This window comes from Rhea americana, unplaced genomic scaffold, assembly GCF_003343005.1.
Source record: "Rhea americana isolate MKP2758 unplaced genomic scaffold, rheAme1 scaffold_32, whole genome shotgun sequence".
Taxonomy (NCBI): domain Eukaryota; kingdom Metazoa; phylum Chordata; class Aves; order Rheiformes; family Rheidae; genus Rhea; species Rhea americana.
In genome coordinates this window covers 6,987,330-7,007,903 of record NW_028186446.1, presented here as the reverse complement: position 1 = coordinate 7,007,903, position 20,574 = coordinate 6,987,330, and the positions used below count along the sequence as shown (strand labels likewise).

The 20,574-nt window shown below is 36.9% G+C and overlaps 1 protein-coding gene across 4 annotated transcripts in view; it reads left to right on the top strand.

Moving 5' to 3' along the window:
- THSD7A (thrombospondin type 1 domain containing 7A) overlaps positions 1 to 20,574 on the top strand; it is a 204,333-nt gene that overhangs the window by 78,993 nt on the left and 104,766 nt on the right. For 3 of the 4 annotated variants that reach the window (XM_085310558.1, XM_085310556.1, XM_085310554.1), the window contains exons 3-5: positions 14,463 to 14,711; positions 16,318 to 16,499; positions 18,347 to 18,415. In XM_085310558.1, coding sequence (XP_085166684.1) covers positions 14,463 to 14,711; positions 16,318 to 16,499; positions 18,347 to 18,415 — 500 coding nt within the window. The remainder of the gene's footprint in view (positions 1 to 14,462; positions 14,712 to 16,317; positions 16,500 to 18,346; positions 18,416 to 20,574) is intronic. The other variant, XM_085310555.1, reaches the window with a different exon arrangement.

Below are 20,574 nucleotides of genomic sequence, written 5' to 3'. Positions count from 1 at the left end.
AAAAAAAAAAAAAAAAAAAAAAAAGGATCGGGAGCAACTAATTAAGCAGGAGTTCTTTTCAAGCTGAACATGTCAAGCTGTTATGCCAAAGGCAAATGTCATATTGGGATATATAAACAGCAGTTATAGCATAAAGAATCCATACATTCTTCCAGGCTACTCATCACTGGTTGTGGGTCACTGGGGACATGGTGGCTCTGGGCACAAGAAAGGCAGTGAACCAGTCAGAGAGGATCCAGCAGTAAAACAGGAGAATGATGAGAGATCTCTGGCTGAAGGAAAACCTGAAGGAATTGGGTTGTTTAGCTGACAGGAGGGACATCTGAGAGAAGATGTGTCTTTGAGAATATAAAAACCTGACACAAGGAAGAACTGTTCTCCATATATTATGGAAGTATAGGAAGAGCAGTGCTGAATAAGGTTAGATTTTATGGTGAAGCTCTGGAAAAGACTGCCTAGGGAGTTTGTGGAGCTTCCATCTTTGAGGGTTTATAAGAATAGTTTGGAAATGTATCTACTGGGAATGACAGAGATACGGTAACCCTGTGTTACCGTAGAGTAACACGAGGTGGGGCCGACTGCAGAGCCTTCTGATGTCCCTTCTAGCTCTGGAGTTCTGCAGTTGTTGATCCCTACKTGGTTAGGTGCCTACAGAAGGACTTTAAAAATTAGCTTGGTCAGGCAGACCCAAGTTTTGGCTGCAGCACTGCCCCAAGTGCTGGTACAGGAAGAGATTGTCTGTGCCCTTTCCCTCCAGCCTCTCTCCTGCATCCATGGTCAGGTGCACCAGGCTACGGACATCATTAGCCCTCAAGTAAACTGACAGTTTATTAAACATACCAATAGTAGCTGGAAACCAGCAGATCTATTTGAAAATCCCCGTACTTTTGAAAGGTTGACTGTATCATTCAGAATTACCACATTAAAAAAAAAAAAAAAAGTAGGGGACAAAAAAGGGAAAYGTTCATGGACTGAAYGAGACTCTGATAAATGGTAAAATAAGATTTAAGAGTAGCTGGCAATCAATACCATACTTTTCTTATTATCTTTACACTCACTCTTGAATTCTCTCGGATCAGTAACACTATCTTAATTTCAGTTATCTCAGAATACTAAACCATACATGTGCATTTAGGCTATAGAATAATTGCTGAAGGGAAATGGATGAAACCTTGTTGCCTGAGGCAGTGAAACAATAGATAATACAATATAGGAGCAATTCTTCACAAGACAGAGAATAGTACAAATGATGTCAGGGATATTTTCATGTCTAATGAATATAATTTTATGTTGTAAATGCACAAAGGATTTCTAAAATAATAGTATCCCCATAAAGTTCAATGTAGAATCTTTTTTTTCCAATTGCATTGCTGCTTGTGAAAACAAGAAACTGAGGTTTTATGACTCACATGAGAAATTCTAGCAATGATACCTTGGCTTTTACAGACCTATCTATCTGTCAGCTATATATCCATCTGTTTTCTTTATGCTGCACTCTTCACTTTGCAGACAAATGCCTTATTCTGTGATTGCCGTTCCAGAATATCAAGCAATAGAATTATTTTTTCTACCAGGTTGTCAGTGCAGCCTGTTCAAATGATTTTATAATCTCCATCATATAGTAACTGTGTTACTAAATAATATAGACAAGCATGGTGACTGGAAACCTGCTGTGCTCATACGAAATGCTCTTCAGCTTGAATAGTCCATTTTCTGTGAGTTTTGACTTTAGCAATCAGAAACAATCAGCCCCCTGGTGCACAAGAAGAAGAAAAAAAACCCTCAGGCGAGTAATATTTTTGCAGAGGTAGCAAAATTGGTGTGGTATCAAAAGGGTTACAAATAACAAGTTTCAGAGGGGTGCTCCAGAGACAGAGAAAATGATTCTGTAAAGCTGTCAGCAAAACTTCAAAAAGGCAAATACTCTAGATGCATCAGCACACCAAGCATAGTAAAGAGAAGTAGAACAAGAAAATCAAAGTGTAATTTATATACTTTATTGCCGAGTGAACAATACATAGTCTCCTGTGAAGGATGAATATTGGATTTTGTATTGCTCATTCTGCAATAGTGTACATGTTACATTGTCTATATTTTCTTTCTGTTTCCTTTAGACTGATATTCTGGTGCACTGAAAATATTTTTTAAAAATAGAAATAAAGTTATAAATTCTGTTGGAGAAGAGAGAATTTGATAATTAAAGCAGACCTTAAAATGACTGATCTGGATAGTTAACAAAACCTGGGCAGCGTTACTGTTAGCATAGAGGACAATACAGATCCTGTCAAATTGTCTTTCTGGTACAGGTGAAATTTGTTGGAGATCATAGAGAGAACTGTTGGATCAGATGCTGTACTTTGCCAGAATTTTACTATTTAGTCTCAGTTGTCTTCCTGAGGAGACTTTTGGGGGAAAGTTTAATAAAACTGTTTTGGCCATATTTGGACAAGTATTGGAAAAAATGTTTTAACACTCTTTAATTCATATAAGCATTTACTGAGATGCTTTGTTCACATCCTGCTGGAATGCAAAACAAATCTGAAATTTGGAAGGATTTGGGCGSGTTACGGTCACAGGCATGTAAGTATTTATAATTGTAAGAATGCGCTTCTGTCCAGAATTGAAACAAAACAGGAGATTTTTACTGGGCTTGTGTGTTTTGGCACCTTAGCAGAAATTTTGAAATTCACTGACAAAAGTTCCCCTTTAGCTGTTGATCTACACACTTGGTGACAGGCTATGACTACTAAATTAAGTTGGCTTGAGTGGCTGCAAACAGGACAGTATTTAAAGCAGTTCTGCAGTTATCATTAGCTAAGAAGAAAAAATATATGTTCCCAGAAATTTATGCACTATTTCTTCTCTCACTTTTCTGSGTTTAGATTCCTTACCTTACTTAAGCTGGGACCATAAATGCCCTGCCTRTGGTGGGGGGAAAAATAGAAGAATGAAAGTAAGAAATGGTCCTTGCCAGCCCTTTGGCTGCTCTCCTCAGAATTAGTTAATATTCTGCTTGGCAGCACTTCTGTGGTAGAAACCTGTTTGTGAAGCTGAATGTTACTGATGACTCAAAACTGAGAAATGAAGAAGCCACAGTAAAATTTCATTTATATACAGGTCTTTATTTCATTAATGAGAAATCGCATTGCACAAGAGCAATAGCAGAGCATAATGATGGCAAAGAACATCCAACCAAAATGTGAGAAACACTGATCAGTTCCTGGGCAACTTGCTTGTCGTATACTCCTTGCTTAGAGATAGCCTTACAAGAGTCTTCTTCCTTCCCTGAGCTGGCAGGAAGGGCAATGTGTGTGAAGGCAACGGTGATGTCTGCAGAGAAGCTTCATGGAGGCAGGCTGAGGACATAGCAACGTAGAGAGGCCAGCTTATAATCATGAAGGAGCATGAGTGAGCTTTAGCTTGTCTCATTGAGGACAGACAGGAACGTGCTCACCTCTTCTACATTACTGGAGATCTGCAAACTGCACCTCTGTAGCTGTTTTAGTAGAGGAAGCCTCCAAGCTCACCATACTGTAAGGATTTTAGAAGCTATAAGCTACCTGAGAACAGAACACCTGTAAATATTATGGTTTTGCTAAGGAGTCTTTTACAGTCATCTTGAGAAATTACCTTGGAAATAGTCAGAGGATGTGCTCTTAACAAATGTAGTACAGGGAAGAAGATAGTTGTTTTGGAAGAAAAAGCTCCTGATAACTAGAAGCTTCAGGGTTATTGTCAGATGCATTGAGATATAAAAATAAATATCATTAGAGAAAAGGGATGCAAACATATTGCTTTCCTAACATTTTTTCATTGTACTTTAAAATTTCCATGAATTTGAAAGTCAGAAGCATCCTGTAGATTTTTAATGTGATTTAGGCTGAGACAGTAGTTTCTGTGGATATGCATAATATTATTCATGGGGCGTTCCTTTCCGTTCTGAGTACCTGCTTCATCATTTTATTAAGGCTGCTGTTTTGACAGTGGCTTGTCACTATTGCTATACATTTGACACACTATGCCAAAATCTAGATTTAAGATGGAAATGTGCACACTGCACTGAATAATTGAAACACCAGCAATGAACCATTTCTTTTTCCACACCATATTTAAACACTTTTCATATACTGAATGGTTGTTTTATTGTTTCAATGTCATTCATATTTTTTTGAGCAAAGCATCAAAACTGGACACATTTGTAGAGTATATTTTTATTCAAATACAGGCATTTGGTCTTATTTAGCAAAATRTAATAGCTTGTGTAGCAATTGTCAAGCTACATGTTCTAGGCATGAAGTCTATGAATGTTGAATTTCTGCCCTTAATTTAATGGGAGTTTAAGATGCTCATTGGTAAATGGAATTAGGCTCTGAAATCTTCAACGAAGATTYTTCTACATGACACTTCTGTGCATCTTCTCTGCCTCATCATCAGAAAATTTGTCTGTTAATTGACTTCAAGATTGCTAAGCAAAAAAATACTTTCAGAAAACCAATTAAGCAATATTCTTCTGATTTTTTTTTAGTTATTTATATTGGTATCATATGTTAGGCTATGATGTACTATAGTAAATAGTCACGTAAGTAACAAACAAGAATGCATTATTATTTCAGGGCTATTTTCTTCTTTCTGACTGCTCTATATGACTGCTCAGTGCAGTCTTGGGACATAGCGTACTCCCTAGTACGTGTGAGCTGAGGAGGTGTTGTCCCGCGAGGAGCGAGGTCTGCGCAGGAAGGGAAGTGGCACAGTTCTGCTTCCCTTGCAGAGCTCCTGGAGCAGCACCGCTGCTCCCGCTAAAAATGAGTGCCCAGTCTAGCTCTTACCATTGACCGCTTTGTCTGAATGTTGGAGACTGACATTAAACCACTGGCACTGAAAAAACTACACATCGATACAGGGAGCCAATCTAAAATAATACGTAAACCACAACTAATATTACTAATACGTTTTTTCTTATTTTAACTTCAGTATTGCATATTTTTAGTTACAGTTTGTCATCGTTGTTTCTTTGCTGATAACTCCATGAATCTGACTTTCATTTAGGCTCAAAATAAATACGAATTAGTGGTACCTAAAGGGTAACAACAGGACAAAATATTCCCAGAGGCTAAGGGAAACCTTCCCTCTCCAAAAAATAAAGAAGTTTCAGTAAGTCATCTATGTAGACCATTGCCAAATAATTTTAAAATTAGTGCAGCAGGTTATGTATAACATTAACTATGCATACATGTCACTGTATCACTGGGCTGTGAAAGATAGTACCTCTTCCTRAAAACTGCTTTATCTTCTTCTTGGTCTCTTATGGTATCTACAACAGTACTGCAGCAGCTACTGTTGCTGTTTATTTGGATGTAGTAGAACTTCTTGTTGCTGTATTAGCYGTTGTAGTTTTCCTTGACACAGTAGTTGTAATCTATATTTTCTTCTATAATATAGAAAGATTGTGGAGGGTTTTGTTTTGTTTTTCAAAGCTGTTTTGGCTCTGCATCTTTGTTGGCAGAATTAATTAAAATTGTGAAAGGATCATGGGAAAGTAGTCTTGTGAAAAGCACTTATCTGGACAGTACTTGAATTGTAATTGAATAAAAGAGTCCTCATTGTTTCTGTGATTATAACAGCCCATTATACTGTGAGGTACTAAAGGTTTCTTAGAACAATATATAATATGGCCAGTAATAAACAGTGCAGCTGTGAGAGAAATGAATCAGGATTGTGTCATAAGGGATGCTCATTACATTTGCCACTAGGAAAAAATACAGACATGCTTTCACTAACTTCTTTAAAGGAACAAGTATGTACCAGCCATAAACTGAAACTCTCAAGGATGACTAGACTTTACATATTGCGTTTTACATCTTCACAGTAAATTGTAACTCTGTTGGGATGATTTAGACTCTGGAGTGAAATCAGCTTTCTACTATTCTTGCTGTCTAACACCTGCTCATTAAACAAAACTATTTTTTTTCATTTCTTTAATTCTATTTATGAGATTAAAAAAAAAGATTTTCTTTATACTGAACATTTTATCACTTCAATCTGCTTCAGAAATCAGCTGTATCTTTACTCCAGGAATGATATAGAATTCATTTGATTGAGTTGCCTTAAAGGTTAATGGATCCAACAGACTTTATGAACTCTTTGATGGGAATACTACATAGAAAGTGTRATAGTTTGTTGTAACAGCTTGGGACTTTGTGCTTATTTCTTGGCTCTGATGTTAACTCCAAAATCCCTATTAAGCAGAACATCTTTTAAGTTTCCATAGTACTCAGTTAAAGAATAAGGAGGAGACACTTAACCATCATTATTTTGATTTCAATTTGATCCTAARTAACACAAGAATAACAAAAATCCTGAACTCAGTATGAATATTGCTGGTTTTCGTCATAACCCCTGGTGACCTCCAGGCGGGTGGAGTGACTGTTCAGGTTGCTTTAGAAAACTGCATAGGTGATTACCCCTGCTTCAAAGGTTGATTTGACCTTGAGACCACCCTGTCTGTTCCTGGGGCGTTAGTTCTCTTACAGGACGTGAGAATCCAGGCTGGGAGGCTGTAGCCAGGTTTCCTGGTGGTACAAGCATGCACTCTTCCAGGATATGACACTAATGTGTATTTTTTACCCCTTCACCATGAGATGACAGTTAAAAGAAGTAGATGCAGTCTTGGGGAAGTATTTCTAAAACTCTTTCATTTCTTTAAGCACTCTWCTGCACTTTTAGGAAATCTGAGAAAAGTAAGAGATTCTTGTGTTCAAATCCCTGCTTCAGTTGCCTTATTGTTTTAAGCAGGCTTGGGGAGTTGGATGCATCTTCTTTCATGGTTCCAGTGTGTCTTTCAAAGACATGATTTTCCATCTCCGTTCATTCGTTCTTTCTTTCTCCCCCCCCCCTTTTTTTTCTCTCTCTCTCTCTACAGAAATCACAAATGCATCTTCTGATTCTTTTCCAAGGGCTTTTTCTAGCTTTGGTTTGCCTTTCAGTCAAAAAGGCACCCTTTACAAGTCTTCTCCTTATATGTGTGTGTGTGTGTATTTTGGTTTTCAACTGCTTAATTAACCTCTAGTTCTGGTGTTCTCTGAGCAGTTTTTTGCAGCTCCAAGTCTTCTTTCTGCAGACAAATTTGTTTGCTCAAATGATCTTGTATCTCAGTAGGTTTTGCCTTATGGCTGGTGGAAAAGATTGAAAACCATTTTGCTAATTATCTTTAATGATAAAGCRTTTCATGAGATCAACCAGAATTCAAGACAGACTCTTATGGTTCCTTTTGGTACAACTGATTGTAAGAGACTGCTGATGCTGTGCAGGCCACACGGGSCTGGGACTATGACATCTGTGGATGGTTCAGTTACCCTGCTCTGAAGCAGTCTGCTGTGTTTTTTTTGTTTTTTGTTTTTTTTTTTTAATCTGCCAAATAATCTTTGCTTTTCTTCCTTAGTATTTAGATGAAGCCACTTTAAAAAGTATTAAAGGAGTCTGGATTTCTCATTAGCATGTTGATTGTACTTTAATATAAAGCCTTCAGAAGCAGGTCCGTTCCCACCCCCCCCCCTTTTTTTTTTTTTTTTGCTAAATTGCTGAACTACCTCATATAATACTCAGTATAGGTTTGATCCAGTCAGTTAGTCTTGGTTTTGATTAAATCTTCTCCACTTCTCTCCCGTTATTAATTTCATTCATTCCATCTTGGGTGTATAACACAAGATTGTATTATGGTGTTGAGATTTTGGTTTTGAATACAAACAGAGATTGCGTTCTTTGCTAAACATGAAGCAGTCATCTTCAAAAATAATGTTAAAAGTCCTTTCATCAAAGTCCTGGCGTTGAACTCTTCAGCAGGCAGAGGAGGGAACTGTACCCTTTCCTCTTACTAATCACTAAAGATTTTGTGATGTCTAAGCCCTGAGGTATTATATAATATGACAGAGGCAAGGGGAGGAAGAACACCACTGCTTCCTAGGTTTTTTTTTTTTTTTTTTGGTCTGCCAATGTAGGCGTGTGCTAGGTGTGTTTTGAAAATGCCTGCTGCACTGAGCCCTCCTTGGGGTACGTAGATACTGGAGCATCGGTGTTGCAGCAGTGGGCTGTTCAGTTATGCGGTGGTGTGGAGGAGCCAGGGTAGACCCGTGGGTGCACCTGGAGGGCAYCTCAGAGCCACAGGGGCAAAGAGCTGGTGGACATAAGCAACATCATATCCAGTGCTGATCAAGGCTTTAAAGTTCACAGTTTTCAATATACCTGTAAAATTCYGACTAAGTCCTTCTCCGTCCAGCTGTAACTCATGGCTTTTGTTGATCGAGAGTTCCAAAAGTTTATGCTGGCATCCGTCTCCCTCCTGGACTGTAGCCGTGTTGTTTGTTTCAGAACAATGGAAAACTTTGTATATAATCAAATGGGAAATCAGAAAGAAGTAACTTTGTCAGAATTCCAGGAAAATGTATACAGTGAGAGAAAAAAAAAAATAATAACTACAAAAAAAAAAAAAAAAAAAAGAATGTGTGAGAAAAAAAAAAATAATAACTACAAAAACGTCATTGGAAAAGACTCAGGTGAATGTTGAGAATGATGAAAGAATAAAGAGAACAAGGCAAAATCGTGGAAAAAATATAGAAAATATTTTGTTTGCATTAATCTTGTCAGTTGSGTATATTACTTTATATAAGTAAAAAAATGCTATTCTTGCTAAATATGAGCACTGGTGAATGAACTGAGTATTGTAAATGACATCTTTTCTACTTTACAAATCTTATATTGAAATTGCAAATCTTGTTTTGGAGCTCTGTTGCATTCGAACATGAAGAGCAAATGTAAAGAAAAAAGCACCAAATTGTATGACTGATCTTCAGAATGATTTTTCCTCAAAATATTTCTGTATGGATCCATATTTCCATTAATTTGGATTTTTGGCCAAATATAATTTACAGACACTTTCAGAACTTGCACAGTCCTCAAATTGAGGCTAATTTTACATCCCAAAGTTGCACATGTAGTAGAAAGGATTAGGTTACTGTGATTGTAGGATATAACTGTGTATATAAAATGAGACTAAGTGAAAGAGAACTGCAGGACCTCTCAAAAAGGTGATCAAAGAGAGAGGTTATAGAAGTCGCAAAACTTAAAAAGTGTTATGTAAAAAATGAATAGAGTATGCTTATGTAAGGCCTAAAGCCAGAAAATGAAATGAATAGAGCAAGCTTAAAGCAAAAAATAATTATCCACAATTAATAGTAAGTAATAAAGGTCTGTAACTCATTGTTTCCAAGATCATGTGGAAGCCAAAATTTTATCTGGGTTCGGATAGCAATTAGACAAATTCACGGAAGAAAAATCTATAAAGGTCTCTCATATAAAGGTCTCTAATGTGCAAAGATTCAGGAAGTCTTCAAACCACAGTTTGCTGGAAAACAGAAGGGTATGTTGTGAAAATATGCCTTTCCGTCTTTCTGTATTTGCCATTTTATTGACTGCTGCCTAGTCAGATATCATTTTGCGTTGATTACTGCTTATAGAACCATTTAGCCATTCTCATGCTGTTATTTGTCTTTTCTCATTGACTCTTCTTGCTGCTGATCAGCAAAAGTAGGTGGATTTAGTTGTGCAAGTAGGATACATAGCTCTTGGAGTACAACGAGTCTGACTATCTTGATTAAAACCTTTTCATTTTTTCTTTTTTTCCTATTCATTCTGCATATGATTGAGAGATCAGTAAGTAGTCCTGTGATCACCTACTGTGATTTGCCTACTGGAAAAAGTAAAAACAGCCCCTCCACACACACAAATACCTGACAAAAAATATTCCTAGGTGGATTTACAGAATAGGGCATATGAATTGTCTGTTCCATGACTTTTCTAACCAACTTCAAGAAGGTGTAAGACTAAGGTTACAAACATTTGAACTGATCATTGGCATATAAAATCAAGTTATCCTAATTTTTAAAATTTGTAAACACGTTTCACTCTCTAATATAAATTTGTCCTCAAAAAGAATTGTTTTACCTCTTGACTAACCTAATTTTGTCACATATATAAAAGCTTGCCTCCCAATAAAGAGACTGCTTTCAACTACACAGCTTGCTCGTTTGTACACAGGTACTCTGATGCAATTTGCTCCAGGCTTATGCCTAAAAGTTTCAGTCTCTATTTATGTGCCCATAGCCTTAATTATCACTTAAATTACCTTGCCATCCTAGGGGKGATTTACTGCCCAAAGCAGTATTAATTTTTTGTTTATTGCTGTAAGAGCAGACGTGAGGCTACAGAACGTGAGTGATCAGAAATTCCTGATCACGCATCTCCCAAAGAGGTTGAGCAGCAATTACATTCTGTATTTTACGCTGTGAACCAGCACTACCCTTTTCCCTTACTTTGTTTATCTAATCCAGGTTTTCCCAATCAGGGATAGTTTTATTAGCAACAGGACTCATTCAGGCCTTGTGATGTTTTGCTTAGGATTGTCTTTTCTTCCCACTGTATCATCTACCTGTTTATATACTATAAACTTAATTCTCTGCTATATTTGCATTTTGTCTTAAATGGCGCTTCCTTGATCCACAGCATTACTGCAGATTGTATAATGCTGTCTCTCCTGTCGAAAAACAGATACTCAGGAGACTGTCCTTTGAATGTTTCTGCTGGATTGAGAGCAAGTTACTGTAGACTTTTCCCCTATGCCACCTCTTCTTGTAACGAATCTGCCCTCTTCACTCATCGGAGCATCTTAATGTGACTCATGTACTTTTCTTCGCATTCCAAAGCAATTATCTGAGCAGAGTTAGCATGGTGGTTGGGTTGAATGTGAGGACTTTTCTGGCACTGCCTGCCCTGTTTACACAGCTATCTTTATATATAATGTATGCTTTGAGGTGACTGAAAATGCACGGAGGATGGAAGTGTTTGATGCAGAACTTCTAGTGGTTTGGACAGTATCAGGAATATAGAATTAAGATTTCTGTTAACTGTCTAAAGCATTTGTGATTTAAAAAAAAATAGCATGCTTGACCTTCTTTCTGTAAAGAACAGTTCAGAACTTCCAGGTTTTCTGTATTTGTACAGAGGAAAGTACAGTGGATGTGAAAGCTTTGTTTTGGGGGTGGAAGCCCTCCCTTCTTTAAATGATCCTAGCTATTTACCTGAGAATTTCCTTTCTCAGAAATCACTGGGAACTCAATGATTTCTGTCTTGATAGTCATTAAATGTCATGCTCTACCTACTTTGCTGTATAAGATCCTTTGATTTTTAGATTTATATATAAGATGCATAGATTTTTATCCTCTGAACTGTTACCTGCCCACTTGCTTTTTCTCCTGTTAGAGGATTCGTGCAACTTCAGATAACTAAATCTGAGCCACAAATCCTTTAGAAAATGCAGAGGAATCCATATGAAATGAACTTTTGCTGTAAATTGTTGGTTCGAGATCGAATCTGTAACTTAAGGTACTAAAACCACGTGGCTATTTTGTATGACAAAGGGAAATTCCCAGCTTTCACTTAGAAATCAATCTGTGCAGTTGCTCAGATCAAATATTTAAAGGAAGTGTGATCAAACTATTCAGCTAATGTATCACATACACTGAACTTTAAAAATGGCATTTCTATAATGCAGTATTAATAATAGTTTAATTATGAATGTCTGTGTATATATAGTTATCTTCACTGAAAGGTTATGAGAAAGATCTACTTCTCTTGGTAAGAAGTTGTTTGAAAATCCTTTGCAAATCTTCTGAAGGTGTCAAGAATCAAAAAAAGAATTAGAAAAAAATCTTTGAAAAAGGGACCTGGAACATCAAATTTATTGTTCCCAAATCTTCTGTAAAATGGGAGATGTACAGAGATGCAACATAAAATTTGGTGCGGATTAGTTCAGTTTCAGATAACTGGAATGCCTGTGCCTGGGACAGGGAGAGGAGGCAATGGGCAGAAAGGTTGTAATCTGCTCTGGAAAGATCTTTTAACTTCAGACTGAAGCACTTCCACAATGTCTTGTTTAACTAGGGCTTGTTTAAAGAAATATATGATAGTGAAAGTTTAAATGTGATTTTTCTTTAGTCGGTACTTCATCCAGTACTAAGAGTTACAGGTCAGGCAATCGAATGTGTCTTTTTCTGCTTGCAGCATAAAAGAAAACTTGATAATGGGTATTTGCAATCAACTCCTCCAGTTTCTCTAATTTGTTCAAAGAAAGCCAAGTGTTGCAAGAAGAAACAGTAACTAAGTTACTTGTATGACACTTTGCTAATTGTCACTGTCTCTACCATCTCACAAAAATAATAGCTGGTATGACAGTAAAGAGATTGTTGGTGACTTCCAGCAATATCAGTTACTTGTCAGTAATTCCGTAATACTGCAAGTGGTGCGTGGCATTAATAGGCATACAAGAAAATGAATGGATAGCTGATTTTGCCTCTTGTTTTTCCATCTAGTAAAAGTTATGTCCTGGTTACCAGAAATGAAGAACTAAATTGTTTTATATTTCATTCAAATTTAATTCATTTTATATGAATATATTTGGGGTGGTGGATGCTTTAACTCCATGGCTTTTCTTCTATCAAGGAACATAAATATATAATAAGGTCATTAAGATGATAGAATTCTGTTTGAATCCTCTTCATAGCTGCACATGGAAGTAAATAATAGTGAATAAAATTAAATGTTCATTCTGATTATATAAACTATATCTATAGGAGCTTTTAATAAAAAATAAGATGAGCATGAAACGAAGGGAATTAGTCTGTGGAATCTTATCCCACTAACAAAATAACTGTTCCATTGATTCCTATGGAAGAATTTAAGCCTGGATTTTCAAAAACACTTTACGTCATGATCCCTGTTTGCATAATTCTGCATCATGGTATTCAAAATTACAGGGGCACCTAAAGTGAGAAACCTCAGATAGTCTTTTTGCACATGTAGCAATTACAGTGTAAGGATCTATGAAAAAAAAATTGATATCTAAAGTTGCTGTATTGCATATGTTATAGTCTTTGTGAATGATACAGCAGTGCTTGAAATCTGAAAAGTGCCCAGGATGTGTTGGAATATTTGAAAGGTGCCTAAATTAAGTTTCCAGGCCTGGTATTATTTTTTAAGTGGAATTGGTTTATAACTTTCTGTCAGAATGTTTGTTCAGTGGAGAAGTTTTATGAGAAAACTTTTTTTTTTCCAGTAGACTATTTCAATTTTATTAAAATTTTCCATTTGATTTTGTTCAGGTAAAATTTCTTTGAATTTAACTAGCTCAGAATATTTTCTTTTAGCTGATAAATACCTTAGTTTTGAGGCCCATGGCACCTCAAGGCTTCATTTCCTCTGTGCACCAGACTTCCTAATGAACTTGCACCCTTTCTGTTGCAATGGTGATTTCACTTTTCAGTCAAGGAACTAATCCCTGCAGGAAGCCARTCGCAGCCAATGTGCCTGCCCCATGAGATTGCTCTGAGGCAAGAAAAATCAATAATAGAGACGCTTTTTTTTTTCTTAATTAGTAAAACAGTTTCTGAAAATAAAAATGAGTCTTTCTCATGTGGTAGCTCTCCCAAACAAGTTCAGAAGCAGATGCAAAGTCCACAGAGCATCTCAAGTCCTTGTTTTGTTTTGCACATTATTAAGTGTTCTCTGTCCACTGACACTCTCCACCACACCTGCTTTGTTTTTTGGAGCAATTTTGTGTATATTCCCTGCTGCACGTTCCTTGGCAAAACGTGCCTCTGATAAAACTCAGCCTCAGTCACAGTGTGAGTGCAGAGGTTGGTCATTTCTGCTCTCACAGGTGTCATGTCAGGAGGGAACTTGAAAGGAGGTGATGATATAGGATAATCTATATAATAAGTGAGTGAAGCGATCAGATGGAGAAAGGAAATAGGGTGAYGGCCTCCAGGAGGAGCAGGGAATTAAGGCTGGGTAGCACAGAAGGCTCTATATTAGTGGAGGGATCATCTGCTTGAGTAGATGACATTCCCCTTTTAGACCACAAGGCATTACTGTAGCAATATACCAGCTGTAACAAGGTAAATTATTAATGATCGGGTATTCAGTATATTTGAAACTGCATTTTTAAACGATTTATAGTCTGGAAATGAGGAGATGATGACACTGACCACTTGAATCTCTTCAAAAATATTCTCTGAGCATCTCAGGTATTGATCCTTCACTTCATTTTTGTTCCAAGCAGAAGTAATAGAGCAGATCTAAAAATAAAAAAAATCAGTAGTAAAAATTAATTTCTTTCTTCTTTTGTATTCCTACATATGAATGAATTGATTATGTCTAATTAAATCTCTTGCATCTGTTTTGAGTCAGTTTAATCAAAAGTAGTTTTGCCTCAGTTCCAAGATTGAATACTTGTGGATTGGAACTTAACAGCGTTACAAATATTTACTGATATGCTTAGTGTAATGGAGAACACTTCTGTAGGAGTTCATGACTGTTTGTGAGCATGTGCTGAAAATTTTAATGTTCTCTTRCAGCTTTTGCGAACAAGACAAGTTGCCAATTACTTTCCAGTCCTGCGTGATCACTAAGGAGTGCCAGGTATCTGAATGGACAGAATGGACCCCATGCTCCAAAACTTGTTTTGACATGACAACCCCTAAAGGGAATCGTACAAGGACACGGACCATTAAACAGCTTCCCATTGGCAGTGAAAGCGAATGCCCAGAATTAGAAGAAACGGAACAGTGTATTTCTCAAGGGGATGGAGTGGCACCCTGTATTACGTAAGTCTTCATTTCAGTTCTCCTGATGCTAAAATAACTAGTTTAAATTAGGTGTGCAGGGCTGGAATTATAATGTCACCCAAATCATTATTATTATAAGTCACTTAGAAATAACAGGTATGGGTTTTACRTCTTATTAAATCATATTTAATAAGATATGTGATATTTACATCATATTCAGTGCTGTTCTTAAAAGGCTGAAGTCCGCAAATAGTGGCTACTATCGTGAAATCACTTCCTGCTCTTAATATGGGAAAAATAACAGATGCATATATCTTTGTTAATGTTAAATTTTTAAAGAACATGTTTGTGTGAAATGTGCACAYAGGACCATAATAAATCAATTTGATTAATTTGTCAGTGATCTTTATCCTGCATAACATTTCTTCTAGAATCATTGTTTTATGAAATATGCTATTTGCAGGCAAAATGTTAAACATGAGAAAGAGCTGATAAACATCTGTTTAGCAGCCAGGCTTTTTTAGTGAGACTCCAATTAAGGCAGGACTAGAGCTCAGATGAAAAGTGGGAGAGGCTAAAAGCAGCAGTAAATAAATTAACCCTGTTTAAAGTTTAGGAGAAATGACAGCAAGCACTCTATATTCAAGAGATTGCCCTAATCCTTATCAACTAATTGAGATTAATATTAGAGTCCCAACTGTGCTTTTTCTTTATCAGACTGAAAAGGAGGTCTGGGGAAATGTCATTTGATGTTAAGCCATTTTACATCTGTATGCCTAACTGCGGTACATAATTTTCATTTAAGAGTTGAAATGTCATCTTTCCCCATCTCCAGCCACATTGGGAAGCAGTTCACTTGATTTAGTCTTAATACTTGTTGAGTAGAGAATTCTGTGGCATTTCTTGCAGTTCATAATCCTGATTGGGGTTTTAACTTGGAGTCACAGATCTTCTTTCCTGTGCATTCACTGATTAGAAAGCTCACAGCTTCTCATCATTCATCAGTACCCAGCAGGGAGACTTCAGCACTGCGGAGAAGCTGTCTTCATCTTGACAGTGAGAAAGGAACTTACTGAAATGTTTCCGAAATAATAATAAAAGAATACAATTATCGCTTTGCCTTGATATTCAGGGGAAACTTCTGTGTCTCATATCAAGGATGAACTAGAGGTTTGGGGAGTTGGGTTGCTTTTTCTCGTTCCCCCATCTTCTCTTCTAGCTCTTATGTTTTTGAGTGCGYGCATTTGTTTGATATTTTTGTTTTGTTTCATATTACCTGTCTAGCTCTAAACAAATACTGAGAGTCACAGTCTTGAAAGTTAGCTTATCTGAACCTAGACCTGTATTTCTCTGTATATGAAGATTTTCTTCCCTCCTATAAAATATTTATATATGCAGTATGTTTCAGGAATTGAACAGAARAGATCTTCCTAAAAAGCAGTGATTTCAAAAGTAAAGTAACAGATGCAATGTTTCCACTTGCACAGAGTATCAAACTTAATGCATCTTTATGTACAAGAAATTGTGGGGCTCTATCCTGTTAGAAAAAGGATAAAAATGTTATGGTGTTTTGACTTGTGTAACTTAATACTGTGCAACATGGCTTCATGATTTTTAAAGATCTCATTCATCAAATTTGATGCAGGTATGGTTGGAGAACCACAGAGTGGACAGACTGCCGTGTTGATCCTTTACTTAGCCAACAGGACAAAAGGCGAGGAAATCAGACAGCGCTGTGCGGAGGTGGCATTCAGACCCGGGAAACRTACTGTGTGCAAGCTAATGAAAATCTCCTCTCCTATTTAAATACCCTCAAGGAAAAAGAAGGTAAATTTGATTCACTTGCAATTGAATTAATATGAAATCAGAGCRCTTCAGCATTCCAGAGCTATTTGACATCTTTTGTCTTCTGTCACAAGTGCCTTGTTTCGTTGCAGGTTACTGTCATCTATGTTTAAAAAAAAAGTCTAATTGAAATGAAAATATTTAATTGCAGGAGCAGAGATTTCATTCCTGATTCTGTAAATATTGGTTCCTAGCTATGAATACCTTTTCTTACTGAAAAATGTTGTCTTACATRAAGGATGTCCCTCACTGAAAAAGATCATGGCAATGTGGGTCAGAAATCCCAAATTCCATTCCTTAATCTACTGCAGATATTCTGCATGTCCTTGAACTGGCCGATGTACTTCTGAGGTCTGACATGCAAGCAGAATATGCAAATGCTGGCATGTAAACTCAATATAGAACTATATAAAAATTATGACTTTTATAATTCTCAGAGTGTTGATTTTTTTCTTTACTAGATTTGGTCAAGTTTTATCTTAAATCATTTTGAGTCCTTTAAGTCAGCATGATTTCAAGGGTTTGTTTCTCAAACTGGGAGATGGAAATGATTTTTCCTGAAGAACTTCCCTGTAATTACAGTGCTTGTACATACCGTACAGCTTCTTAAGAAAAGAGAGAAGAATAGTTTATATGAAAAATTCTTCAAATTAGTTTGCAAATAAAATTACTAAAGAACAAAAATTGAGTATTTTATGTTACTTCTACTACTGCAGAATAATACAGTACTATAAATTTAGAAAGGGCAGTGAATTAAGCTAAATACCTTTACCTCATTAAATGTTATATATTGCCTTCTATAGCTGAATTATACAAATACTCATGATTAAAAAAAAAAAAAATCAGTCACATACTCCAGAAAAGGGACATTCTTAAATCAGTCACGTGCGATAAAACATTTAGAACAGAACTGACCAAACTGCAGTCTAATGAAGGGATTAAAGTACTGTCAAAGTTAGTGTAGAGATAGAGTTTGTGGAGGATATCAATGCCAACACGCGTTTTGTTGTGACTGCTTGGATCAGTTGGGTGTGACTGGAATGCTCGATGGGCCCCACATCTGTRTTTATTACAGAAGAAGTGTTCGAGCCATTTCATTCAATGCAAATCAGCTTCAGCCCAAGGGCTCTTAGCGAGTCTCTGCTGTGGGACAAACTTTAGATGCCCCTGACTTAGAGTAAAGGAATAAAAATTCTCAGCTAAAAAAGAGGTAACCGTAGAATCAGGGACGGCTTACTGTTCAGAATGATGATTAGGATTTTGGTAGCCTGTGAAGTCTTGCTGGCTTAGGCTGGTGTGAAATCTGTCCTTATCACAATGTGACAGGAATACGCAGAGCCCATCAGGAGGTAATCTCTGTAGGCCCCGGAAAGCTGATTAAAATGTAACTAGTCTTTGAATGCATAAACATGAGAACAGTTTTTTTCAAGAGCTCAAACTAGGGGTGAAGTGGGCTTTAGTTTAAAAAAACTCTGGGGATATTTCTATGTTAGGGAGCAGATTTTAAAAACGGCTGCTTCTTCACCCTTTCTTTCTTTCTCGCTGTCTCTCCCCTCCCACCTCAGATTCAGTGCAGGGGAGAAGTGATACAACGCATCTGTGTTCTTGTAGAAGCAATTAAATCAGTGCCTTTAAAAATGTTATGATATTTAAAACCAGGAGTGATTGAAGATGGGACAAAAGGGGTGGGRCATCTACTGTTCCCGCAGTGGGAAACGCCTTCTTTCCAGTGTGGCTTGCTGTTCCTAATAGTTAATGCTATCTCAGGAAGGCTGCTTTGAAGACCTCCGTTCTCATATACTCACGGTGGCGTTTCCCTGTTATTTCAGAAAGTCAGTCACAGAGCAAGTCGAAGGCTAGTGCTGCACCTCTGCTATCGATCACTTTTGAAATAACAGGTAGGTAAATTAAGGCTGTTGACCTGGCCTTTTATTCAAAAGTGTGCAAAGGAGGCAATGTCCCCTTTGGGGGAACTATGCTGGCTGTATGGGTAATAGCTCTAAAATAGCTTACTATTCTCGTAAAATTAAAAATTCTGGAAGAAACAAAGATCAATTTGAAAAGTGACAGGCCTGAACATAAACCGACGGGATACATTAACCACTTACAATCTAAGAACAGCTCCTTTTCRTCACTCTTTAACCAATTTTAGCAAGTGACTGGTTTTCCTCTCAGTTCTAAGCTCTGGGAATTACCCTATTGCATTCATCGTATTTGCTAATTCCAGACCTTTTTGCAGATTCTAAAAAATGAAGTAATGGCTCTGATAGGAATTTGAACTTCAAATACTTACTTATGCCAGAATTCCTAACCACATTTTGCTTTGTATTGTCCGTCATGTCAGAACTTATACATTTCAACATGAGTAAGAGGAGAGAGCATTGGATAAGTCTAGTAACTAGACTGCTGGAAATCAAGATTGCTGGATGCCATTCTCATTCTTCCATTCACTTGCAACTGATGAAAGTAAATAGTTCAATCACTTTTCACCTATCTATCTAAATGGTTTAGTCTTAAGTTTTCTCTCATGGTAAACCTGTGAGGTGGACTGTCTAATCTTTTTCTAATTACTTTTGAAGTTCTTGTTGCAGAATGATCATGGCAGGAAGGTTTCTTTATATGTATAAATTTATTCACATCTGCAAACACACTCATTGCCCTCCTAAACACGAGGGTCCTGCTCACATAGAGTTAGGTGGTTGCTCAATGGGTGAGCAACCTGGATTACCTACTGTCTTTTGATGACACTGGGAATGATTATAGAAAATGGGAGGTGATTCTGTACTCTTTCATTGTTGATCATGATGTGTTTTGGGCTTGGTTTTTTCCTTTTTTTTTCTTCTTTAGAGGGAGAACTGTTTAGTCAGAGAAGTCTCCCTCCATTGGTTGCTGTGAAACTAGAGCAAGTGATGGCCAGAAAGAGCAAAATGAAACTGGCTCTGCTTTTGCTGGTGCAGGCACAAACAAAGGTCTCTTTGCACCAGCCTGGTCATTACTAGGTGCTACTCTGTTGGTAGTTCCTGGAGGAGAGTGGGAAGGTTGAGACCTCAATAAATATAGCAAATGCTTAAGAACAGAACTGGATTTTGTCTTTTTCAGTTATTTTAAAAATGGCATTTGGGTTATAAATATTCTTCTTTATGTTTTTCCTTTTTTAAATTTGTTTTAACTTTATTTTATGATGTTAGTTAGAGACCTGTTCAAGTGCTGGAGAGCCCAATCTCTTGTCTCTGCTTGTCTCTGGCTGTATTCTGGACGTTATTGTTCACTCTTTTCCAGCAATCCACTAGTAGTTTCAGAGCAAAAAAAATTATCATGTGACTTTTTCTTTTTCTTTTCTTTCTTTTTTTTTTTTTAATTTATCCCAGTTTAGAGAGGAGGAGATGTTCTAGAAGGGGCTTAAATATAGTCAGCTAAAATTTGGTTGGATGGCAGGAAGACAGGGTAACTGAATCTCATTTTGTTTTTATGCAAGTACCTCAAACCTGGAATTCTTACAAAACTGAGTCCAACTCTTTAGGTAGACTGAAGGAGAAAGAATTGATCAAAAGGTATTCAGTTTTCTTTCCATCTTTGACCAAAACTTGGTCAAATTCTGCCTAGAGATTGTAGTATTGCACATAGCCTACTCAGCATTCAGCATCACTGCCAAGGAATAAAAACAATCTTTATTGTCACCACAAGAAAATATGCAAAGACAGAGATAAAACAAGGATTTAAACTGTAAATTTCTGCATCTAGCATCATCTTCTTTCAAAGCCTCTTTGCTAAACAGTGAACAGTGAAAACTAAGCTCTTTAATGCTTTGGGGAAGCTGGAAAAAATCTATTTAAAGTAACAGGAGTGAGAAGTTCATGAGAAATCCAGACAATGTTAAGTATTCTGTTTTACTGTCATTTCAAATAAAGAATTCTGAATGATTCAGAGTGAGGTATACTTTGAGTCTTCACTTGTGAAAACATGTTTGAGTAACTTTTCTTCTCTTCTATCTCCTTCTGTTTCTGTTTCTGTTTCTGTTTCTGTTTCTTTTTCTTTTTCTTTTTCTTTTTCTTTTTCT